This window comes from Sturnira hondurensis, unplaced genomic scaffold (genome assembly GCF_014824575.4).
Source record: "Sturnira hondurensis isolate 20B ecotype Veracruz unplaced genomic scaffold, ASM1482457v3 Scaffold0024400, whole genome shotgun sequence".
Classification (NCBI taxonomy): Eukaryota; Metazoa; Chordata; class Mammalia; order Chiroptera; family Phyllostomidae; genus Sturnira; species Sturnira hondurensis.
In genome coordinates, this window is record NW_028097031.1 from 4047256 (window position 1) to 4073664 (window position 26409).

The 26409-nt window shown below is 42.7% G+C and overlaps 1 protein-coding gene across 2 annotated transcripts in view; it reads left to right on the forward strand.

Annotated features, from left to right (window-relative positions):
• NDUFS4 (NADH:ubiquinone oxidoreductase subunit S4) overlaps nt 1–26409 on the forward strand; it is a 70895-nt gene that overhangs the window by 5271 nt on the left and 39215 nt on the right. The window contains exon 2 of one of the 2 annotated variants that reach the window (XM_037038499.1): nt 18464–18542. The exons of the other annotated variant lie outside the window; for it this stretch is intronic. Coding sequence (XP_036894394.1) covers nt 18464–18542 — 79 coding nt within the window. The remainder of the gene's footprint in view (nt 1–18463; nt 18543–26409) is intronic. 2 annotated transcript variants of the gene reach the window in all.

Consider the following 26409-nt stretch of genomic DNA (forward strand, 5'->3'; position numbering starts at 1 on the left):
ATGTGAATATAAAGTACTTACAAAACACCTATTCTTTTCTAATTATTTGTAATTGGGTATTCACCCCAAACTGGTTAGTTCTCGTTTGACATCCTAGATTTTTTTTGTGTTCGTACATTTCCTGACTCCTCTTTTGTACTCAAATTAAAAAAGGTGTAAATGCCCTGGCTGGTGTAGCTCAGTGGATTGAGCGCGGGCCGAGAACCACGTGATCGCGGTTCGATTCCCAGTCAGGGCACATGCCTGGGTTGCAGGCCAGTTCCCAGCAGGGGACTCACAAGAAGCAACCCATACATTGATATTTCTCTCCTTCTCTCCTTCCCTTCCTCTCTAAAGATAAATAAATAAAATCTTTTAAAAAATAAGTTAAAAAGTGTAAATGAATGTATTTGGAAAAGGGCACTCGTGGAACATGAGAGCTTTCTGGAATAGCCATAGCTAACTGTGATCATTAGACTTGTTCTTTGCAAGCTGCTCTGTGTGAAATGTTTACGAGTTTGTGGCCCGTGGGACTCAGTGGAGAAGGAGGGGCAGCTTTGCCCCCTCATAATACAGCTTAGTAGAGGCCTCAGGTTGTTGTGGGTCGGGTGCGGAGCAAGGCAGTTTGGAAAAGCTTCTGAAATGTAGCCCATGGTGAGAGTTGAGAATCATTTTTACGGTATTTATTCTGAACACAAATTAAGAGTAGCAGCTAACATATATTTCTCACTGTGTATTAGCCACTGTGCCAGAAACTGCCTGTATTATTATTATCTCATGTAGTTCTCATAGGAATCCTGTGAACTCAGGTGTTCTTAGTCTCTGTTTTTTTCAGACAAGGAGCAGATACAGGTGAGGAAACAGGTTTTTCAGTTTACAGGCATACCTCCTTTTATCGTGCATGGCTTTATTGGACTTAACAGATGCTGTGTTTTTTACAAATTGAAAACAATATCTTCCAGGAGCAAAAAGATTATGGCTCGTTTTATCATGAGACTCACTTTATTGCGGTGGTCTGGGACCCAACCCGCAGTATCTCCAAGGGGTGCCTGTACGTTCCTAGGAAATCGTCAGATTTAGCAATCCAGAGAGAATTATGTCTGATAATAATAAATTAAAACCTCAGTGTCTTCCATGATTTCTGTTCTTGTTGGTGAGGTGTGTTCTTTGAGAGACTATCTGGTGCTCTTTACTTCCACTCCACTGTTCCTTTTGTGCAACAAGAGACTCCAGCTAAGAAATTAGGGTTTTTTTCCTTTTGTTTATTTTTCAGTTAGGGTTTTTCCCTATAAATTTTGTAATTATTTTTGGTGAGAGACTTTCTACAGGTAACTTGATTTTTATACTTTCGCACCCTCTTAAATAAAACACACGTAATGTCTGCAGGAATAAGGCATACTGAACGTAACTTTCTGTGTCTTGCTCCACTGGTCATTAGGGAAAACAGTCACTTTATTCGGCTGCCTTTAAAAACTGTCCAGTGTCCATTGTGCTCTCTGAGTTCTTGTGTCTGCTATGTAATGTGTTTGGGGTCCTTCCTGCCCTGGCCTGCTTCCCCTTTAGCAGTTCCACTCCCCTTTCTGGCTTGTCGTGGCTGTGAATATCAAGCAAGTGAACCTGTTAGGTTTTGTGTGAAATGGAGAAAAGGAAGCTCTGATGATGGTGATTAAAGCCTGGGGCTTCTTTAAGGTTGACAGATAATCACAGACAATGCATGCACTCAGAGCTTTTCTGTTTTAGCTTCCAAAGGTTCTGATGGAACCTTATTGGACCTGTATTATTCAGTGGACACATTTTTCATAACTACTTTCATCTAAATATTTGGGTATTCTGGCAAACTATTTTAAGGCTTTTGTCCTTTAAGTAATGGCATGAGAGCAATTCAAAATTCTATTTCAAATTCTCCTTCTATTGTCTATTTTGATAAGTGAATACAGCCTTAGGTTCTTTAGAACTAGTTAGTTGCTCAGATGTGACCTTTTCTTTCTGCCTTTACTTCCTGGACTTAATTTTTTAAATTACTTTTAGAGATAGAGAGTTTGAAACAGAAACCCATTTGTTCCACTTATGGACGCATTCATTGGCTCATTCTTTCTTGTGTATAACTGCAACCTTGGCATATTGGGGTGATACTTTTACCGACTGAGCTACGCGGGCAGGGCCCTCGATAGCCCTGATTTTCCTCTGAGGGATCGCGCCATTCAGTTCGGTGGGGTTTAAACCCTTGCATCAAGGTCACCTGTTGTGGACGTAAAAAATCCAGGTGCATTGGTCCCAGTATATATTGGTTCGCTAAGTTTAGGTTGAGGCTTAGCTTTATGGTGATTCCGATGGGAAGCTAGGGCTGAAAACTACTGTGTTTTTTTTTTCTTTTAAATAGTTTTTAATGCTGTATCTCGAAAGACTTCAAAATGCACTTTTTCCTGGGGTGGGGGATGTGCAGAGATTACCAGAAACAAACAAAAAAGCTTTAATGTTTACAAGTTTTCCAAATCCGAATTGTTTTGTGCTTTTCACCCATGCATGGGATAGAGGCTTTTTCTTGGAGAAACTCTGCTTGGAGGCAGACAGGCATTTGGAGAACGCTGGAGAAAGCAGGGAGGCCGGCGGCCACGTTGTGCTCTCTCCAGAGACCCCCGTCCTTCCTTTTGGAAGGACTCAGGTTTAATACAACGCAGCTGTTGAACTCTGCCCTTCAGAGTTTTAAGAAGAAAGTGTTTTGCCCTTTAAAATGGAAATGCCTCTTTTAGGGAGGTGGCCTTTGGTGGATGTAGTGCTCTAAGAAAGTGTCCTGCTTTTCTAGAGTTCTTTTGTTTCAGCAGTTTCTTAGAATTGTTTCAGATGCCCAGAGCAGAGCACCGGCCGCTTTTGTGGTGTGTTTGCTGTGTGCTTCACGAAGCAGGACGAAGGGTTTATTTCTTTGTGTTTTTTAGGACTCAAAATATGTTTTCTTCTTTCTGCAGCCACTCCATACATAAGTAAATGGACCTTGAATAGGGCTTCCCAGACAAAAGATTCTGTTCTAGGTGACTGTTCAGCAGGCCATATGCTTCTCCTAAAAATGTCAGTCTGTCTTGATGAGCTTTAGGGTGAGTGCAGATGTTTCGGCTCTTCTGAGCACTACACTCCGCGCGGGAAAGGCCACTTCTTTTTCAAGGGGTTTCTTGAAAATACTTACAGAAATTTGCATGAAATTTGTACCTTTTGTGTTTTAAGTCTAATGAAATGAGATGTAGTTAGACATTAGTAACTTAATTTTAATATTCTTAGTGCAAGTGAGATTTGGAGAATTAAGTAAGTCTCAACATGGTTTTTGTTAAGATTTTATTATTTATTTAGTCTTTTAAAATTGGAACTTAAAGTGCTTTATAATATTTCTGTGCAGCAAAAGGTGATATTTCGGCAGGAAGGGATACCTTTTTGATGTACAATGCCTTCTACTTTGCTAGGTTAGCTCTAAAAGTTATAGTTGATGGATTCATGTTATGTATGAGAAGAACATTCTAGGACCATCCTTTTCCACCTTTATTTAATGCAAGAATGTCTAGAAATTCCTGCTTCTTGATTATTTAGCAGTTGAGGAATATATGGTGACTCTTTGGCAGCCCTAGAAAACCCTCTTTACCTGTAGACTCGGTGGAAGTGATGTTCCCTATTAATACCGCGCGGAAGGATTCCGGCCCCTGCGCACGCCAGCCCTTCCGACCATGAAGGACGTGGTACCCGCTCACCCTCCTGGGAGTCTGTGCTCCTGGCTTCGCCTCTCCAGCTTGGTTAGCCCTTTACTCTCGGCCATATTTCCTAATGCTTGACCACCTCTCCTTGGTGGTCCTTAGAGTGTGTGCCATTTCGCCAGTATTTTTCTTTGAACTATATATATCATTTTTTTATTGTTGAGCTTTGAGAGTTCTTAAAATATTCTGGATGTAAGTCCTTTGTTATATACATAGTTAGCAAAAGTTTTCTCTCAATCTGTTTTTTTCTTTTTCTTTTTTTTAACAGTACCTTTTATAGAGTAAAAGTTTTTAATTTTGATAAAGTTCACTTTACCAGATTTTTTGCTTTTATGAATTATACTTTTATTTTCATATCTAGGAACTATTTGCCTAACTTCAGACCATGAAGATTTTTTCCTGTGTCATCTTCTTGAAGTTTTGATGTACTATGCTTTACATCCAGATCGCTGATCCATTTCAAGTGCAGTTTTGTATAAGGTGTGAGATTTGAGTTGAGGTCAAGTTTTTTGTATGTAGATGCACACTTGTACCACTTACTGTAAAGATTATCCTTTTCCATTGCTCTTGCACCTGTCAACATCTGGCTACAGTTGTCTGAATCTGTTTTATATTCTCTACTCTGTTCGTTTGGCAGTGCCACACGTTCTTGGTGACTGCAGTTTATAGTTAATATGTATTGTAACTAACTAGTTGCAGTTCTTCCAGTTTTCTCCTTTTTCAGTATATTTGAAGCCATTCTGCTCCCCTTGCCTTTCTATCTACCTAAAATTTAGGCTCAACTTACCTATAGCTACAAAAGGTCCAGGGTGAACTTTGAATGGCGTTGCTTGAATCTGTTCATTAATTTGAAAGTTGTTATTTTGGCTATGTTTAGTCTTCCATAAACATGGTATACTCTTCACTTATTTATTCATTTTTTCAGTAGTGTTTCATAGTTTTGAATGTACAGATCCTATATATGTTTTGTTAGATGTATGTCTAAGTATGTCAGTTCGGGGAGCTGTGGTAAATAGTGTTCAAAAACTTCAGTGCTAACGACATGTAGCTGTGTGCGGAGATGGGATGGATTTTCATGCGCCAACTTTGTGTCCTGTAGCCTTGCTGTGCCCACCCGTTAGTTCTGTAAGCATTTTTTATATTCTTTGGGATTTTTGAGTCGGTAATCATGCAGTCTGTATATAGGGTCAGTTTATTAGTTTTTATGCTGATCTTTAAGATTTGTTTCTTTTGATTTCCAGAAGGATGTTAAATAAAGTGATGACAGACATTCTTGCCATTTAGCAATCCTAGGGGAAAATATTCAGTTTTTCACCATTAGTATAATGTTATATGAAAGCTTTTTTTTTCTTGTAGAAATGCCTTTTGTAGATCGAGGAAGTTTGCTTCTAGTTTGCTAATAGTTGTCATGAATGAGTGTTAGTTTGTCTAATGCCTTTTCTGTATCAATTGATATATATTTTTTTCTTCACACTGTTAATATGGTGAATTATATTGATCGATTTTCAAATATTGAACCAGTCTTGCATTCACAGGATAAACTCCACTTGGTCATGTTGTTTAATTCTTTTTATATATCACTGTATTTGATTTGCTAATATTTTTTATGTTTAATATTTATGAAGGATATTGGTCTGTGGTTTTCTTTTTTTACGCTGTATTTGCTTAGATTTGGACTTATCAAATGAGCTGGGAAGTGTCTCTTCATCTTGAATTGCTTTAGTTTCATCCCCCCCAAATTTGAAATATTGCATTTTATTTTCATTTGCTTCCAAATATTTTCTTATTTCCCTTGAGCCTTCTTCTTTGATGCATGGGTTGTTTAGAGATGCTTTATATAGTTTCCAAGTATTTGAAAACTTCCCTGTCTTTCTGTAACTGATTTCTAGTTTCATGCCATCATGTTCTGAAAGCCCACTGCCTGGTTCCGTTCGGAGACCTGCAGCTCCTGCCGCCTTGCTGTGCAGAGCAGGCCTGTGTCTGTGTGCAGAGCAGTGACTGAGGGGCGGAAGGACACAGGGGACACAGAGGAACAGTGGGTGTCCGTCCTGCCTTGTTGGAGACACGGCTTCAGTGAGTGGAGAGGAACATTTCCCGGCCTCAGATATTTGGCCCCAGCAGGTTTCCATGTGGCCATGGGCTTGCCTATGGTGCATGTTTTTGGAGCGAATGGGAGGGAAAAATACGGGTGATTTCTCTTCATCTGTTACCAGCTCCTCAGGACTCAGTGCTTCTGGAGAGGTGCCTGCTGTGGGCTTAGTTAGTTCAGGCAGGGGGTGTTGGAGGGAAAACACAGGGTAAGCTCTTTGCTGGGGGCGAGGGCCTTCGGATTCTGGTGACTGTCCCTGACCGTGTACTGTGTACTGTCAGAGGTCCAGGCTGGCTTTTCCCACTCCCAGGAGAGGCGGGCGGGGTGGGCAGCGCTTGCTACTATGTCTCACCTTTAAAGATGATTTAAAAAGTTCTTTGTTTGATCAGATTGTAAACCATTAATTCTTAACTGTGGTGGGAAGAGGGAGGAGTTCACATTCTAAAATCTTACAAATGGGGCAAAGAAAGGATTTCAAAATACATGTGCCCTTAGTTGAAAATCACGGCAATTGATAAAAGATGCAAGTTTGTTGTGCATGTAAGTGGGTAGAAAAGTACATCGAGTCAGTGGTTTAGAACATCAACCCATAAACCTTAACTACGCTGAGAGTGTGGGAGTCAGAGGGTTACTTTGCACAGCTGGTCCAAGTGTCGGTGACTGCTCTCTAGAACTGTGTGTGCGTGCGCATGTTAAACCGGGGCTGAGTTTCGGAGGTGCTCATGGGCCCCAGACTCTGTAGCCCTTCTGTAGAGAGTATGGGATTTTATGCGGCGCTTCATTTATGCTGACTCTTATGTTAGACCTTCTGGTTACAAGTGACAAAAACCTAGAAACTCAAATGACTGGCTCCAGCCAGCGGAGGGGATTGGTTTGTATCACCAAACAGTGAGAAGGGCGGGCAAGGCCATGGTCAGAATGACAACGGTCAGAATGACAGCTGCCATTTCACAGTGTTTTTTCCCGTGTGGCAGATAGCATGCCTGATGGAAGGTTTTCGGGCTTATGTAACTTTATTACCAGGTAGGGACTGAAGATCCGTGTCTTCGGTACTAAGTTTAAGAAGTCTTGGGGAAGTGAGGACTCAGTTACAGTGAGGTTTGCTGTAATACAGGCAGTATTTGTCATGCTGATTACATTGCCATGTCCTACTCAGGTAGGCTGTAGGAACTCCGGTGTAATGAAAGGTAGGCCATCCTGAACAGAAGTTAGAGACAGGTTTATTTTATATGGAGATATCTTTAGGGAACAAATACTGTTTGTATATATTGTTTGGGCTGACCTATGAACTTTTTTCCTAATGGACTCTAAGCCTTTGCTTGCTGAAGTCTGTTCACTCAGTCAACAAATATTTGTATTTCTTTCCTGCAGACTTGACCAGGAGGTACGGCCTCGCAGCAGCTGCTTTGAGGGTGACTGTGTAGGTGGACGTGTTCAAGCAAAGGCCATGGGATTGTTTCTCAGGGTCCGTGTGCGGGCTTTCTCTTGGGTTGGCATTCCCTGGAGTTGAGTTTGAGACAGGGATGTGGGTGTGGCCCTGGGAACTACCAGTGAGGAGGCCGGGAAGGGGGAGCAGAGGGTCCTGAGACTGCCCTGGTGAGCAGCAGAGGTCCGCCCCCCTGGAGTCCTGCAGAAGTACACAGGATGCCCTTCCATGTTGTCCCTGTGTCAGGTGGGGGCTTGAACACTTGTCCACTGGCCTGACTCCCCTTTGGCTGCAGGAGGTGTTAACTCTTACTACTTGGAGCTCTGTCCAGTTCCTGAAGAACCTGAGGTGTAATAGGATCACTTGGGGCGGGATGTTGGGGGGTGGCCTGAGTCTGACCTCCCACACCTGAAATGACAAGCGGGCCAAGAGGGTGCACTCTGGAGGTGCTGATCTCAGGCTCTGTCATGACCCCAGAGTCACGATAACCCGTTTGGGGGAGTGTGCTAATATAAATCTAATATGTCATTTATTGGCTTCCAATTCAAGCTGTTGATGTGGCCAATTTCCTTAATAATCTCTTACTATTGTCCTTGAACTAACTTTGGGAAAAACTATTTTCCAGAGATTTTCCATTTATTAACTGGGTACAGCAGAGCGGTCGGAGCGCACGTGTGGTCTGACACTGAGACCACTCCATTGGGTCCGTCACATCGGTACAGCAGAGCGGTCGGAGCGCACATTTGGAAGTCAGCTCTCCCAGTGTTTGAGTCCTAGCTCTGATATTTCCTATCTCCGCCTACTCTGTGTCTGTTTTATGTTTATAGAATGGACTTAATAATCTATTTCATAAAGTCCATGAAGTCCTTAGGACAGTGTGGGGCAGAAGCTAAGTGCCTAATAAATTGTAACATCACCATCATCTTTATTTTTTCTTTTATGGCTTCTTTTTTTTCTTTTTGTTTCTTTCTCCCTTCCTTACCTTTTTTTTTTCCGTTCATAAATCCTTCCTAGACTCTAGTTCCCCTTTTTGGATTGTCAGAGCATCTTGGGTTTTGTCTGTTTATTAGCAGTATTTTATTCACGAGTCTGTAAGAGTGATCTGCACCCGGCCTCTCCCAGATTGGGACCTCCCACGTATCCCTCAGCATCTCACGGTCAGTTTTCGGCACCCATCATCCCACGTCCGCTTTGGTCAGGGTTGTCAGTGGCCCTGCTGCTAAACGGATAACCCTGCTTATTCCTTATCTTACGTGACCTTTGCAGCCCCAAAAGCTAACTTTCTCGTTCTTGAAAGATTTTTCCTTTGATTTCTGTTTCATTTTTCTTCTCAGTTCCTTCTGAGTGCCCATTCTTTGGACTGTCAGTATTTCTGAGTTTATTTATGGCTCTTTATTTTTAAAAAATGTTTTACATTATATAATTTATATACACGTGAATACATGTCGCATATATGTTAGGAAGCATAATGGCAAAATGAACTTGCGAGGACCCACCATCCAATGTAAGAACTAGAGAATTAGCAGGATCTTCATTCTTTGCATGCTCTCCGTGATGAGCTGGGTAACCCCACCTCTGTGTTCGTCCTGATCCCCAAACCTGCGGCTTGCAGATGTGGTGAGGTTGAGGATCTTGAGATGCGGGGTCATCCTAGATTATTTTAGCAGGCCCTGTGTAATCAAACCGTCCCCTAAGAGGCGTGCAGGAGGAATCAGAGGCGACAGGAATGCCAGCTTGGGAGCCTTGACCATGGCCCCTCAACGCCAGGGAAGACAAGCAGCACGTCCTCCTTCCACACGGACGCAGGCTCCGGGAGGCTCATTCTGGGCGGGGACCTCCAGAACTGGAAGAGTGAGTTGTGTGGTTTCATCCACCAGCTCCGTGGTGCTTTGTTACCGCAGCAATGGGGAAGCAACGTCCTCTCCTGTCCGTTGTCCACCGTGACTCTGGTTGCCATCCGTTTACACCAAAACCTAAACGCGGACATTTAATTTGCATCATATACACTTTTCACTCAAGGAAGTCAACACATACACCTGGCAAGTAAAAGAGAGTAGAAAATATTTTTATAACAGTTGGAAATTCAAGTAAATCCTCTCATGATTCTCCTTAGCGATCATTTGGTGCTTCACCGAAGAAACAGCACTTCACTCCAGTGCTGGGGATCGGATGACTGTGGGGCGAGGGATGGGTCTCCGCCGGGGTCGGGGAACTTCCTAAAGGGTTTTCAGAGAGGACTTTTCTTGTTGCAGTTTTCATCCCACACACTGACTGTGGGACCCACTCTTCATGTCAGATGCGACTCGGTGTCTTTTTCTTGAATTTTTACCCTGAGAGCTAACCAGGCCCTCTGCACTCAGCTTATCTGGCACAATTTGGTGGTCCTCTCCGCCTCCATTGCACCTGTCCTCAGTCACCGCTACCGGTGGTGTGTCATTCTCGTCTCCTCCCTCTCAGGGCATCCATCTCGGAGCCCTCTCTCACACTCACCGAGTTCCCATCCATCTCGCTGGTCCCCTGTCCCTGTCCGCAGCCTGCATTTGTTCTTCTCGTTGCCTGCAGGACAGAGGCTGGCTGCTCAGCAGGCCGCACAGAGCCCCTCTGTGCTGTTCCTCTGCTCTTGGCTCCCCCGCCGGCCCTCTGGCCCAGCCCCCATGGGCGCACACCGTGTGTGGTTCCAGTAATCCTGCGCCCGCACTGTGCTCGCCTGACCAGGGTTCTGTCTGCGTGGTGTCTTCTGCTTTCCCCGTCTTCCCTGCCCTGCTCCACCTTGAAACCCTCTGCCTGTTTCACCTCCGTTCAGCCTCAGGGGCCCCTTTAAGCATCACTCTCTAAGGAGCGCTATTTGATTCTCAGGCGTTGGTAGTGGTAGCAGAGCCATGTGTCCTTACCTCTGTGCCTCATTGCGATGGCGGTTGCCTGCCGCCTCTGTGTCTCCCACTAGACTCGAGTGCTTTGAGGGCGGAGACTGCTGCTTCTCCGCCTTTGTGTTTTCACAGCAGAACGCCGTGATGAGCATGCCCTGGGTGCTCAGCAGACATCTGTGCATTCATCAATTACGGAATAATGTATAAATCTAAAAAATGTTTCATAACCTCTTAAGCAGGATAGCATGTGAGATATTAATTCTCCTTATGACGTACCGTGTAGGTTTTAAATGTAACTGTTGGGGACAGTGATGTTACAGATCACTGGAAATGATGACTTACCTGTATAGTTTTATCACGTGCCCTGCTTCCTTATATTGAATAATTGTATTGTAGTGTTTATTAAAATGTTTAAGGGGGATTCTGTCAGCTTTTTATGTGATGTGGGTTTTTACTAGTACTTCACAGTTTTTTACCAAATAATGGAAAAGATGGAGATGTATTACAAATTTAAATAATCGCCAATCGTAAAGTAAAAAAAATTTGCTCTGTAATAAATAGCTGTGTAGCTATTATGCTACACAGAGTGCTTCATATACAGAGTAAACTCTGACTTCTGAGATTGAGGATTAACATTCCCCGGCATAGTCCACATTGAACACATGATTTCACTTAGTTAAATTTGTTCAGTTTTATTTATTTTAGAAATAACAGCAAATAAAAAGTAGAATCTAGGGTTTAAGGCATTTCAGAATATTGTAGATACTGTTAAATTTTACTGTTTAATTTCATTTACTGGAAGGGAGTTAAGAAGAGACAAAATAAGAAGCACTGGGGGAAAAGTAAGCATATTTTTTAAATAAAGAATTTATGCTCTGGCTGGGTTGCTCAGTAGGTTAGAGTGTCAACCTGATATGCCAAGGTTAGGAGTTCAGTCCCCAGTCAGGGCATCTCCAGTAATCAACCAATGAACGCATGGAACAACAAATTGATGTCTGTTTCTTTAAAAAAAAGCATGTCTTTCCAACCAAAAAAATTTTAAATGAAGTTTTAATTTAATTTAATTATTTTTTCCTTTTTCTCCTTTTTATTGAATGTACTGGGGTGACATTAGTTTAAAAATCATGTAAGTTTCAGGTGTATAGTTCTATAATACATCATTTGTATATTATAGAAAATACACAGGGGGCAGGGCAAGAAATATAGAATCTAAAGAACTTGTGACACATGGACATAAACTAAAGGGGGGAGGGGTGTGCAGGGTGGAGGGGAATGAAGGGGGGAATAGGACAACTGTAATGGTATAATCAGTAAAATATATTAAAAAAAAGAAAATTCTCAGGAAGAGAGTATCACCATGACTTGAAGCGGTAATTTAATTATTTTAAAAGATTTTATTTATTTATTTTTAAAGAGGGGGGAAGGGAGAGAGAAAGAGAGACATCAATGTGTGGTTTTCTCTCACACGCCCCCTACTGGGACTCGGCTGGCAATCCAGACATGTGCCCTGACTGGGAATCGAACTTGCGATCCTTTAGCTGGCAGGCTGGCGCTTAGTCCTCTGAGCCATACCAGCCAGGGCCGTGTCTCACAAATTTTTTAAAGTTGTATTTTTATTTTCATTTAGTTCAAAATATTTTTTAGTTTTTCTTGAGGCTTCTTTTTGGACCATAAATTGTTTAGAAGTAATGTTTTTAAATCTCCAAATAATTGTGAATCTTCCAATTTTCTGTTATTAATTTCTAGATTAATTCCACTGTTGACTGGGAGAGTGCGTTTTGTGATTTCCAGTCTTTTAAACTGTTGTGGTGTGTTGTGTAGCCCACCCCCTGGGCCCATCTCAGTGAACGTTCCATGTGTACTTGAGAAGAGTCTGTCTTCTGCTGCTGTTGGATGAGATGGTCCGTAAGTGTCAATGAAATCCGGTTAAGGGGTGGAGCTGTTCAGTTCAGCTGTGTGCCTTATTGATGTGGAAGAGTTGGCGCAGGCTCCAGGTCTGATGATGGATTTGTCCGTCTCTCCCCGCACTGCTTTCAGGCTTTGCCTCGCACGCTCTAACGTTCTCTCGTCTGGCTTGTGTGCCGAAGGGTTGCTGATGTCTTCCCGGACCCCTGTATCTTCACATAGTGCTGCTCTTTATTCCTGATGCTTTTCTTCTTTTGTTTTGAAGTCGCTTTGTTTGAGAGTAATGTAACTGCTGCAGTAACATTTGGTTACTGTTAGCCTGGTGTACATCTCTCTCTCTTTACTTTTAACCTGTGTCTTTACATTCAAAGTGGGTTTCTTTTGGGTTCTGGCTCCCTTCAGTTGGTATATTTAGACCATTGTCATTTAAAGTGATTAGTGATATAGCTGGTATGTGCCCATGCTTCTATTTGCTCGCTTTCCTGTTTTGAGTGGTTTCTGGGAGTTCTTTATATATTGTAGATATTTGTCTTTTATCTGCCATGTGTGTTGTACCTACTACCTCTGGTAATTCCTTGTCTCATTTGTAGTGCTTTTTGGTGTTCAGAAGTTGTTTTTCTTTCCGTTTGTGGGTGTTGCGTCTTAAGAAAACTTTTCTTTCTAAAACTTACAAAAATTTGTATATTTTATTCCAGTGATGTGCACACACAACACACTGTGTTTGTCTATTAATCCATCTAGGATTCTGTGGTATGAGATGTAGATATTTTATGAGGATTTAAACATTTTTGAAAAGATAACCAGCCGTCTCAGTATTATTTACTGCATAGCCTTTCCCCGCTGATTTGAACCTGTCGTTGGGTTCCAGGGTGCGTCGGCAGTCCCCAGAGTCTGGCTCTGCGTTCTGGCCCGTGCGGTGTGTCTGCTCTGTGTGCGCGGGGGCCCTAGCGCACTTAAAGTGCTGCTCACGATTGGCCCGCACGGCGAGTCCCATCCTGTAGTTGTTTTTCAGATTTTCTTGGCTGTTTTCCTGAATTTTTCCTCCATATGACAGTCATTTAATTTTATGAAATCCAGTTGAAATTATTATTATAATTAATTTATAGGTTAATAGCTGGCATCTTTGCGGTAAATTTGCTTCCACTTATTTACAAGACACACTAGAAAGCAAGCAACTCAATCCCATTCCAAGCCAGTGGAATTACTCTTCAGTGGCCAGAAGGGCTCAATAATTTAGCCTTTGTAGATGTGGACTTTGAGTGTACTTGTGTTTTGTGATATAATGACTGTCATCACTAGGACGTCTGTATTTCTTATTCCCTTTATTTTCACCTTATTTCTGTTTACTTTGATAACCTGGTGCTATAAACGCGGATGTATTTTTTTTCTCCTTTACTTGACATTTTCCATCACGCCCTCCAGTTTCTTTGTGACCACACTTGGCATCCTGGCCATGTCCTCCTCCTTATCCCCCTGGATGTCATGTCAGAGTCCAGTGTGTGAGCCTGAACACCCTCACCCCTCTGCACAAGACTCTCCTCCACCCGGCGGACGGCACTCAGAGGGTCAGTGTGAGGCTTGGCCTGGAGCTGTGTCCGGGAGCGGTTGCCCTCGGCCACTCTGGGCCCCGTGGGCTCCGAAGAGTGGGGGAGGGCATCGTCTGGGAACAACAGCACATCACTCCTCTTTACTTGCTTGGCCGGTTGAACATTTAAAGTCAGTATTAAGTACTGTATTTAAAGATTAGAAATTAAAGTAACAACTCTGAGTCAGAGTCAAAGGATTTATTTGTGAATACGTTATCAAATATCTTCACATTAATTTCCACAGAACTTAACTAAAGCATTTGTTGGATCTCGCCCTTTCACTTCACATAATTTCCAGAGTGGGAAGTAGAGCCCCGACCCCTCACCTTCATTTGCCCATTAACACTCAGGGCTTCTGTGCCTCTCCTAGTGAGCACAGTGTTTTGAAGACAAGTTAAATTTTCTTTGTTGTTTCAAGATACTGAAAAGCTTTAAGATCAGTTTGAAGGTGATTGACTCAAATGTCAACATATTTGAAGATTGAGACAATTATTGTGACATAGAGGCTGTGTATATTTTATTACTTCAGTTAGAACTCAGTAATACTGTCTTATGGTTTAGGATGGAACTGAACATTTTCTGATTTAATGTGAGTTTGAGTTAATTCATTTTGCAATAAAGTGACAAACATAATTGGCTTTAACTAAAAAGCTGAGAGTTGATTGATTCCTTAATAATTTCCATAGGATTAGTAACTCTACTTTGTTAGAAGTCTAGCAAAACATTTCTGGTCCTTTGAAGTAGATGGTTCAATTTTAATGTTTATAAAGCCCGTATTCAGTTGTTTATAGGAATGTTTTTGCTGTCTGTAGTTAGACACAAAGTACCCCACTACTCAGCGGCTTAAAACAACAGTCATTTATTTTGCTCACAAACCAGCACTCTGGGTGGGGTCTGCTGGGTGGCCTGGGGAGGGGTGGGGGCGGGGCTAGCGTGGAGTCTAGCCGCCCCCTCACCTGTCTGGCGGAGTGGGACTGGCTACTGATTCCTCCTCTTCAAGGGGATCTCTCTGGGGGCACTTTGGCTGTCCCCCTGGTACGGAGGCTGGTCCAGGAGAGCAAACATCCCAGGAAACAGTGTTCTAAGAGGAGGTGGAAGTCCCCAGTTTGTCAGGGCCTGAACCTGGAAGAATGCTTCGCCTCGCTTTTGTTGTGATTAATCAGCAGTCCCAGAGCTCAGATTTGGGGGTTATGGAAGAGGGACCTCATGCTCTTGATGGGGGGAAGAGTGCCCACAGTTCGAAGCCACGCTTTCAGACTGCTGGGACGGTGTGGGTGTTTGGCCGTTCTCAGTTGGTAAGGATAATTCGCTTCAAAGGGAAGATGATATCGAAACTTTGAGACAGCAGTATTATTTTTGTTCAGGTTCTGTCTTCCAGTGCAAATGGCTTCTTTTATTTTTTCACCATTAAGACTTTTTGAAAAGTGTATGTGAAGTATTGAAGAGAGTATCTGCAAGATGTACGTGAGTAAAACTAGAAGACTGATGAAAGAAATGAAAAAGACCCTCATAAATGCACATGGACAGGAGGACTCCATGTTGTTAGGGTGTTACTTCTTCCCAACTTGATCTGCAGATTCAGTGCCATCCGTATCAGAACCTCCGCGAGGCACTTTGTGGACATGAACACACTTATTTTATGTAGAAAGTCAAAAGACCCAAAACATTCAATATTAACAATGACGACACTAAACCCTGGCAAGAATGAAGTGAACAGTGAGTCTCGTCCAGGCCAGTGGAAATGCAAAGTGGCACAACCACTCTCGAAGACTGTTTGGCAGTTTCACACAAAGCTAAACAAAGTCCCCTTTTCCCTTTCCATTGGATGTACTGGGGTGGCTCTGATTAACAAAACTGTGCAGGTCTCAGGTTCACAATTCCACAGCTTCTCATCTGTGTACCATAAGGTGTGGTCACCACCCCAAGTCAAGTCTCCTCCCATCGCCACGTACCCACCATACCCCCTTCGCCTCCCCCCACCGTTCTACCAGCCGTCAGCACACTGTTACCCCTGTCCATGAGTTTGCTCTTTCTCTTTTGGCTCAGTCCCTCCCTACTCTCAGCCCTCAGCCCTCAGCCCCTCCCCCTGCCCGGACCAGCTGACAGCCTGCTCTCTTTGAGTCTGTCTCTATTTTGCTTGTTAGTTCATTTTGTTCATTAGAACATACAGTCTAGTAGTTGTGTTTAGAGATTTACCCAAATGAGTTGCAAACGTTCTCACAAAAACTTGCACATGAATGTCTAGCAGATGAATGGATGAACAAATGTGTATATGTTTTTGAAAGTTTTCATTCCTTAGATTTTTGAAGAAAAAGAGATTATAAGTTGAGAAATTATCATGTAGCATTTCCATTGGGGTTATTAAATTAGAGCTATACTCATTTCCACTTATTGGAATTACAGACTCATTGCTAGATGGAATTTTAGAGCATTGTACAAATTTACAGAGTGAAATTGAGATTCAGAGAGGTTCAGTGAGTGGCTCATGGACACAACTAGTGAGGACTCAAACCAGAGTTAGAAACAAGGCTTCTTGGTGTCCATTTCCAGGATGTCTCGTTTTCTAACAGGAAACTGTACAGGAAAAGTAAATGTAATAAATGGCTTGTATACTGTAATAATGATAACGGGCAATACCAGTCAGAGCCCTTAGAGTTTATCCTGTGGGCCTAGAATTAATGTGAACACCAAGACCTGGAAGCGTGAACAGGCCAGCTAACAAAACATGAGCAGACAGGAAGGTGAGCTCGTGAGTCAGATCAAGTTTCTGAGCTTCTCAAAAATGGGAACCCGGACAAAGGGGCTTGCACAGGCGTCTGCTCACTGATTCTACTGCAGTGTCATTCACAATAGCCAAGGGCAAACATCGCCAAAATATTAGCAGTCATTTTATGGGGCAATGTATCATGATATTAGAAAGTTACATGTACAGATAGGGACGACTAGTCTGTAATCATTAGTGAACAAATGCTAATTTTGCGTTTTAAGTGTTATAACAACCAGAACATGTATCTTAACTGTCTGTATAAATAATTTAAAATGTGGGTATATTCCGCCCTGGCTGGTGTAGCTCAGTGGATTGAGCTCGAGCCTGCGAACCACATGATCGCGGTTCGATTCCCAGTCAGGGCACATGCCTGGGTTGCAGGCCAGTTCCCAGCAGGGGACTCACAAGAGGCAACCACACACTGACATTTCTCTCTTTCTCTCCTTCCCTTCCCCTCTAAAGATAAATAAATAAAATCTTAAAATGTGGCTATATTTTGTGTAGGTGGAACTTAAGAGCAGTGTATTTGTGGTGATAAAGAATTACATTAATTTTGGGAAATAAATGGCAGATTTTTAAAATATGTGTTTATGAGGCAAGCCTTTTGTCTTGTGGGTCACCTTTAAGCTGTGTCATCAGTACCTAGATTTCCCGTAAAGCCGTGTACAGTAGTCCCCCTCCTGTCCACAGAGGGGGTGTCCTGAGACTCCCCTGGTTTTTGCTATTAACACGTACCTGTGATGGAGTCTGATTTACAAATTAGGCAAAGTAAGAAATGAGCAATAATAGCAATTGAATAGAACCATGATTGCTCTACACTGTAGTAACAGCTACAGGAGTGCGGTCTCTCTCTCTCTCTTTCTCAGACTGTCGTACTGTCCTGCACTCGCCCCCTTCTCCTGGGGATGTAGGTGACACTGCACCCAAGTGGGGAGACGGAGGGAGGTGGATGTGCAGAGGGACAGGAGCATCCACGTCGCAGGCTGGGTGGTGGCTGGGTCTCCCCATGCTACTCAGAGTGGTGTGTGCTTTAACACTTGGGAAGTGTTTATTTTTGGAATTGTCCATTTATTCTTTGAGCGCTATTGACGGCTGATAACTGGAACCACAGAAAGGAAAATTGTGCATTAGGAGGGGACTGCTGTGCATCATAGCTATTGAAAGTTGAGCCTTTGATCTGAAATTCTGTGTTAGTTATTGGTGATTATATTGCATCAAAGTAATGATGGTGGTTACATTGCAGAACTGAATACTCTCTCTTCGGTCGGCTTGGAGATTTGCATTGTAATTGTATATACTAACTTTGAAGAGAGAAAAGTACGTGGGATTGCTTCATATTTCGGAAAACTCTAAAATGTAAATCGTTACAGTGATAGCTATGAGATCCATTAGTACAGAGTGTACTGTATATGTGATGAAATAAAGTCTGTTAGCCTAAGTAATTTCTTAGGGTGAGAGAAATCACCATTGGAAGATGCTAATGTGAAGGAGCTAGACCCTGTGCTGCTTTCATTTCTGACAGGGTTCTATTTTAACTAGTTTGAATTTCTTCACTTCTGTGAGTGGGATTCAGGACTAAACTAATAACATTAATTAAAAACAATCATACAAATTACTCCTATTTAAACTACTTTTGTTTTGAAATTAGTGTGAAGAAACCTTTTTGTTAACATTAAGTTCTGTAACTTTTACTTTATGATGTTGAGAAGACAATCCAGACTTTTCTTTTGCATTCTGATGCCATCATTGAGGAGTCTGAGTTCCGGGAGAGTTGCTAGAGCCGTGCATCTTTCTCCCGGGACCTGTGAGCCGGCCGCACACTCCTGGGGGCACAGCCGAACAGCCCTGGATGCTGGCGGGCGGCCTGCCTGTGCCGAGCGCCTGGAGGCTGGCAGACCGCGCGGGCATAGCATGGCTGTCTGGGGAGTCTGACCCAACTCTTGGGCGGAACCCACTGGGGAGGGAAAGGACTTGTGTGCCCTCCTCTCTTTCTGTCTGTTCTTTCTGTTTTGTAAGACAGACAGTGTCAAAGCAGCTCATCTCTGGGAAGTTTGTCTGCCTCTTTTCTCATTGCACGGATTGTTTTTAAATTGAAAATCTTGCACTGCAGGTCCTTGAGCGCTTCCACATGGAGACTGGCGCCGGACCAAACTCGAGAGGCGCAGCTCATCACAGTCGATGAAAAATTGGTAAGAGTTTTCTTCATACACTGCTAGGATTCTGCTTTCAGGGTTGTTTTGGTACAATAGATTTTCAGAGTGATTTGAATTTGACTTTCTGGAGTGATGCAAATTTTTAAAAATTTATTTTAAATATTTGTCACGAAAAGATAATTTGTGTTAAGCATTATAAATGAATACTAAGTCACACAAATATTGAGCAATTAAAATGATAAAAGCCTTCCTTTTGTGGTGTTTATAAATAGCAGAACATTTTTACTTTTGTAATGCATATATCGTTTTTTACTTTCTCAGTTATACTACTGTTTAAGTTGTAAGGTGCTATTACTGTCTAAAATGAAGTGTGTTGGGCTTTTCTGCAATCGGTTGTTCCTGTGACTGAGTGTGTTTGGGTGCGCGTCCCGTTTCTACAGCGCACGTGAGAGATCACAGTTGGCAACGAATGAATGATGCTGTGCTGTTAACCCGGCAGGTGGAGTTTTGGTAACCAGACTTACAGAACTTTTCAAGGTGCGGGGTTACTTCAGATGCAACTTGTTATTTATACCTATATTGTACAGTAACAAGTTTTGTAGATCTTCTGAGACTGCCAATGAAAATGTGTAGTCGAACTTTCATTTTCATCAGTGAAAGTGCGTGGCCGCCTCCGAGCAGCAGCTGGAAGCCCAGACCCGGAGCAGGGCGCACTCTCGGTGTGCTTCCCAGCGCTCTGTCCAGGGCAGCAGACTGCCGCCAGACCCACGCATGCGCCAAACCAGAGCGCACAGAACCCGGAAGCACTACGAAGAAGCTCTGCACAGTTGAGAATGGTAGAGAGTAAACTCTGTAGCACCAGGACGACGAGGTAATCTCTCGGGGCCTAAAGGAGACGGGCCCTGGAGAAATGAAGCGCTTCCTCATCGACTGCTGCATACGGGGCCCGGGTGAATCTTTCCCCTCCCTCCCTCCCTCTCTCTTTCCCGAGCACGCGCGCGCGCGCACACACACACACACACACACACACACACACACACACCCCCCTCAATTCTTTTCCACCCGAGGAAACAAGTGACATTTGATGAACACGTGAAGAACAAGTAGACTCTCTTCCTAATTGTTGTATATCTTTTTATTACTCAATTTGAGCCTGTGATCATAATCCAGGTAATAGGCCACACTTAAAGGTTTAAATGGGAAAGTAAATAGGTAAATAAACAAATAAGGAAATCTCACATCTTTTACTTAATGCTGGTTGGTTTTAACTTTAAAACCAAAGAATAACCAAAAGAGTCTTACGGAAATGCTGGTTTTGTCATCCTCTTGTGAAAACTCCTTTGGTGCTTCTTCCTGGCCCGGCGAGGCCTTCGGGGTCTCTGGGCGCCACTGTCTCCAGCTGCACCACACCTCCAGCTACCGCTGTTCCCCGCTGCCGGGCCCTCAGAGTCCCGTGCGTTCTGCCCAGCCGCCTGTTACCAGTCCCCCAGCTTCTCCTTCAGTCCCATCGACTTGTTCTTCACGTGTTCGTCAATGTCACTTGTTTCCTCGGGTGGAAAAGGATTGAGGGGTGCGTGTGTGTGTGTGTGTGTGTGCGCGCGCGCGCGCGTGCTCGGGAAAGAGAGAGGGAGGGAGGGAGGGGAAAGATTCACACGGGCCCCGTATGCAGCAGTCGATGAGGAAGCGCTTCATTTCTCCAGGGCCCGTCTCCTTTAGGCCCCGAGAGATTACCTCGTCGTCCTGGTGCTACAGAGTTTACTCTCTACCATTCTCAACTGTGCAGAGCTTCTTCGTAGTGCTTCCGGGTTCTGTGCGCTCTGGTTTGGCGCATGCGTGGGTCTGGCGGCAGTCTGCTGCCCTGGACAGAGCGCTGGGAAGCACACCGAGAGTGCGCCCTGCTCCGGGTCTGGGCTTCCAGCTGCTGCTCGGAGGCGGCCACGCACTTTCACTGAGCTTGGTCGCCCCGTGCAGACTTTCTCCAGCTGTGTTAATGTCTTCCTTGAACTGCACGCTAGTCAAAATGTAGGTGTCGTGTTTCGGCTAAATTCAGTAGAAGTCTTACGTATGATTATTCATAGTTACTGAAGTAGTACTTGATGTAACTGAAACCCATAGCTCTCCAATTAGGCTTACATTAAAACAGAAGTAGTACATGTTTGTGTCGGTAGCTGCTGAGAGGGGCTCGGGGGCTCTTGTGCCTCTGCGCGGTCGGGGAGGGCTGGGCGGCAGCGCAGTGCAGGGCCTGGCTCTGCAGGGTCTTCGGGAAGCGCTGAGCCACTGGGATGACTCCACGTGCATTTCGAACAGAATTGATTACAGATGCGTATCGGTATTAATGATGGAAAAATTTCAAAACGTGAAGTAAGTTCTTACAAGTAGTTTGAAAGATGTAGAAACAACATTTTAATGTCACTATTATATTGTTAACTTAGGATACTATTTTTACTAACCACTCAACACTAGATTATTGTTATATTTGTACCTGAAACTGAATGGAATTTAGAGTCTTAATTGTGTGGTGAGGGAGTTAGCCATTGTCATGATTTCTATTAGATATCTTTTTTAAAAGATTTTATTTATTTATCTTTAGAGAGGAAGGGAAGGAGAGAGGAAGAGAAATATCAATGTATGGTTGCCTCTTGTGTGTCCCTGCTGGGAACTGGCCCACAACCCAGGCATGTGCCCTGACTGGGAGTCGAACCACGATTGTCTGGTTCACAGGTCCACGCTCAATCCACTGAGCTACACCAGCCAGGGCTCTCTTGGATATCTTATATAACGTACTTTAAAAATTAATACAGGTGATGGCTCTAAAGTCCAGGTCTTAAGCAAGTGGACTAAACTTAGTTGGGGATCAGTTTTTGAGTTAATTTCAGATCCTTGGAATTAAAACCAGAGGATAACTTTACATGTCACTGGTGATTTTCTGACTGTATTTTTCATTTAAAAATTGTTTAGCCTTTTATTCATAAACACCCTGTGTCGGGGATGCAGCAAGTAACAACCTAGATTAAAGCCGTTTTCGCCCCTGCAGGGTGAGGGTCAGGAGCGTGAGGGAGACGTGTCAGCGTCCCCCAGACAGTGGTTCCCAAAGAGCAGTCCGGCGGGGGCCCAGGACCCTTGTGGAAGGTTTACAAGGTCCAGCTGTTCCCCCAGTCACGCAAAGGCTTTATTAAAGCCCGCAGAAATTACTAATGTGCACAACCCCTCACCCTGCACACCGTCTTTTCATTCCCCACGTGTGAAACAGACCGTGCGTAAGGCACCGCCTCCTCCTGCCCTGCGGGCGGAGCCCAGCACCTTGTCCCGAGCGCCTTTTTGGTTGGGGAACCAGTCACCGATGACAGGCAGACTGTGGCTGCTCAGGCTTCGGTACGTGGCAGACATGTTCTAGAAAATAAACCCGTTACTTGAAGGAATTGTTACTCATGATGAACTTTAAGCTTCTAGGTAAAAAAGGATAAAGTTTAGAACTTGAGTCTGCCACTGAGCGGATTGCGCTTAGGGACTCCCTCGTTCAGATCCTGTGGTGGCGATGGGGGTTCTTTTCCCGAATGCGGGCGAGCATGTCGTGTTGTGGAGCACGTTAAATGTGGGAGCTCTGTGCGCCTCTCGTGAGCTGGTGTTTTCCGTGTGGCCAGTGTACGGTGTCATAAAGTCGTGTGTGGGTAAGACTTTCATTCACGGTGCGAGAGAGAACAGTGTTTGTGACTGTGAAAAAATGCAGGTGTTCACCTGCCCCCCCCCCCCCGNCCCCCCCCCCCCCCCCCCCCCCGTTTCCTAGTTCTGAGTCCATGTGAGGGGGTTCCCGTCACGCACTGCAACCAGGACCGCGCAGTCCGGCAGTTCCAATGCAGGGACCGTGGGGAGAACTGCGCTGCCTGCCGTTAAGACATCAGAGATTCTCAGAAATGCATGTTAGTGCCGCTTTGCACACTAACCTTGTTAGTTTTTGAAAATAGTTACTTTTCATAATAATGTTACAATATAATTGGTTTATTATTTTAAACTCAGTATAAATTCAGATTTTTCTCTATTTTTAATTTCTTGAATGGCAGATGTATGCAAATATATCTCATATACAAAACCTCTTCTGCATCCCCATAATTTTTATTTTTCATGTATTTTTAAAATTAAATTTGTTGGGGTGACGCTGGTTAATAAGACTGGATAGGTCTCAAGTGTACAGTGCTGTGATGCATCGTCTGTGTATTGCATCCTGGGCCCCCCACTCAGTAATTTTTGAGAGTGGAAAGAGTCCTGGGACCAAAAAGTTTGAGAATCATTTTCCCAAGTCTTCCCTTTTTTCAGTTAAACATCCCCAGGGCTTTGATTCATTTCATGTGAATTCTAGTTAATTCATCATCTTGATTATTGTGAAGTTTGACTGCATCCCTTTCAAAATGGAGTTGCCGGGATTTCTTGTGATGCTCCAGGTGTGTCGCCCCCACCCTTTCGATCTAGCAGCCCTGGGCGGGCAGCGTCACACCCCAGCTCCCCTGCCTCTTCCCTGGGAGGAGCCTGTGGGGAGCTGCGGCCTCCGACCCTCCTAACCTGCGCTGCTGTCATCAGGCCGCGTTTCGGTTTTCCACCTTAGGTGAACGAGCTCAGTTTCCACAGTTTCCACCGTTACTCTCGGATCAGTTCAGTGGGCATGTCAACAAGTAGAGTTTAATTTTTTTTTTTAGCATTTCATTTGACGGGCAGAATTTAATATGCAGAACATAAGAAATTAAAGGAGTTTTTATAGCATGTCATGGGTGTCAGCACCATTGCAAGCACAAAGAAAAGGACATTGTATCTGGGTGTCTATTGTGTATTGACGACAGGTGTCCTATCTTTTCTTTTCTTTTCTTTTTTTTAAAATTTATTTAATTCCTATCTTTTCTCAGGCAGAGAGTGTAACGGGGAAAGTCTGCCTCACGTTTTTCAGTGTTAAAGACTCTGCTCTTTCCTTGAGAACTAAATGCAGTGCTGGCACAGTTAGAGGACAGATCTTCAGAAAATCAAGTTGTCGTGTCCCCTGGATTACTGCGAATGATTTATGCGGAGCACGTGGTAGATTTCTCATCAGGCAATCTTAAGAATGTCTTCTCTATTTGTTGTGTATAAACTGCTAGTATCCTTTTCATTTACCATCAGAATTAATAAAAATTAAGATACAGAGCGTTGATCACAGCATCTTACACTAACTTTGTCAGCTGATGTCCGGGCACAATGTGTGAAGACCTTTCTGTGGCTGTACCAGCAGCGTCTCCAGACACGTGGTGCTTTCTGCAGACAACACAGGGAGCTCACCAACGACCCTTTGCTCTGCTCGGCCCTGGGCTTTTGTTGCGGGGCTGCTGTGCCGTGGAGGTGGGGTGGAGAACGTCTTTGCCTTTGTGCTTTATTGAGAGAGAAACTTCTTTCCCTTTGCACCCTCCACCCCAACCTCCTTTCAGTAGACTTGATGAGAACAGGTTGTCTTTTTATATTCACATGGACTGTACAAAATAGAGAAGTTAAAATTTCAATTTTGTATTCTTTAAAGGTTTTGAGAAGGTGCTCCTTGCAAAACAAGCAAAGCACAAATTAGACTTCCATAGAATGTTTTTGAAATGCTTTTTTATAGTTTTTATTACCTATTTTTGAAATACTAATTTCTGTTTGTCACATTTATCTTATATTAACTACTACTGTAGTTAAAATTTAAATACAAAAGATAGAAAGCCCCCCTCAAAATGCAAGAACTATTTCAATTAGTAAAAATAATGTCAAATAAGCCTTAATAGTTTGGACATTAGTATATTACTTTTGTGAAATAAGTTGGCTGCTATCTGTCCTTCATTTGTTTATTCAACAAATACTTATTGAGCACCTGTGTGTGCAAGGCACTGTGCTTTGGTGTTTCTATTGATACTTTCAGTGGTTTATTTTCAGTTAGGTGCCTAGTTGTTTTGTTTAAAAACTATTGAGCATCACCTGTTTTAATCATGGTGGTTATATCTGTGTCCTCAATATAAATGCAGATGAAAAAAGGGAACAATTTAGCAACCTGCAAATCTCAAATTTGTGGGGTGGGGAAGGATGGCTATCGTTTCTAAGTTGTTTTTTTTTTTTTTTTGAGAAATAGTGAACACTTTAATGTAAGATCCTAATAGGATTTAAAATAGTTTGTATTAATACCTTTATTTAAAAATTAAGTGTGCCTGTAAAATAGAGGTGGTGTTTTGAATATTGCTGATTTGTTTACTGTGTGACAGTTTCTTCCAAACGGCAGTAGCGCATCAGGCCAAGCTTCGCTGCTTGTGGACTTGCAGGAAGTGATTGCCATCTGAGTAAGCACTTGGTGTTAGCACACTTAGCCAACTGAGTGATGATGTTGCTGTTTTAGAGTTTCTGCAAGCAGCAGCAAGTTATTTAATAGAAATTTTTTGTCACTTTAACATGTTTTAAATGTTTTCGTTCCTTGAAGTTGCTGTAAGAAATTTGTAAAAATGAATGATTTTTGCAACTGTTTCAAAATAAAACAATTATAACTGCTACTCAAGTACTGGTTTTGTGTTGTTTTTACTACACATACTTCCTAACATACTAAATGTTTATAGATGAAAACTTTGTATGAGTCTGCAGACTTGAATTAAAAATCGACCATTAAGAGGTGACCTACACAAAAAGATAAACCTAAGTTAAAGGCTTACATTTGCTTTGACTGCTTGCTTTTTTTTTTAAGGGGTCAGTTTTCTGTGGCGAGATTACTCTCTTTTGGTGTGTGGCAGCGCTATCTCTGCCGGCTTATTGGAAGGCCCAGTGTCTGTGATTAGGGCTCACAGCCTCCCAGCATCTCAAGTGTCTGTTTTGTCTGGACCTGGCTCGCGCAGCATTCTTGTGCAAAAATTCCAAGGCTTTAGTCTGGAGCACTGGGTCAAAGGATATGTCTCTTTGAAGGGTAGACAGGCGTTTTTTATGTTTTATTCACTAAGTAGTATTTCATTTTACATCAAAGAGCAGCGGCCTTTGAGACCCTTCTGTGGTGGCAGTTTAGTGTGTGCGGTTGGTTCTCTTTTCAAGGCCTCTAAATATAGAGTGACATTTCTTCGTGGTTTTCAGTCTGCGGATGCCTATTTATATTCTTGTGTTTAGATGAGACTATTAAAATAAAAAGAGAAAAAGCATTGATTATAAATGTTAGTTTGAAGAGAGTTTTATTTTTAAAAACTTGCAATGTACTGCTCTTTTTTGGTTTTTAGCACTACCCAGAAGCTACCAAAAAAGGGGGGGTGGGTGAATAGCCTTTAAGATTGTAGCAATAGTATTGCTTAAAATTTTATGAAAGGAGTAATGACTAATGATTTTGGAAGTGTAAATGTTATAGTCAAATGTACATTCTTCCATTGGTCTTTCTTCAGATTCTATGGAAGGGGAAGTAGAAAGGGGGGGAGATAATTATTTTGAAAAATTATCAAAAACTCAAGTAATGAAATATGTTAAGACAATATAGTTGAAAGTGAATGTTCTTTCCACACTTTTGGGATAGGTTAATAAATGTGCTAGGAACTGAGAACATTAGTCACACAATAAATAATTGCTTGTATATTTAGAATATTAAATGATATTTAATATTTTTATCACATGACATATACACCTAAACATGAACTAATATTAAAATAGCTTTTTTTTATGTTTAATGGGTAAACATAGTTAAAATTACTGGAAATTTATTTAAATAGAATTGACTATTTAAAATAGCCATATTTCTACTCAGTGACATATTATTAGTATTAAAACAACTTCAGATAATTCATTTAACATTGATGAAAATAAATCAGATCATTTATTACATACAATTATTTAAAATAAAATTATATTGATAGGGAACTTTGTTTTCTAAAATGTTCTCCCATTAAAAGTTATTTTTACA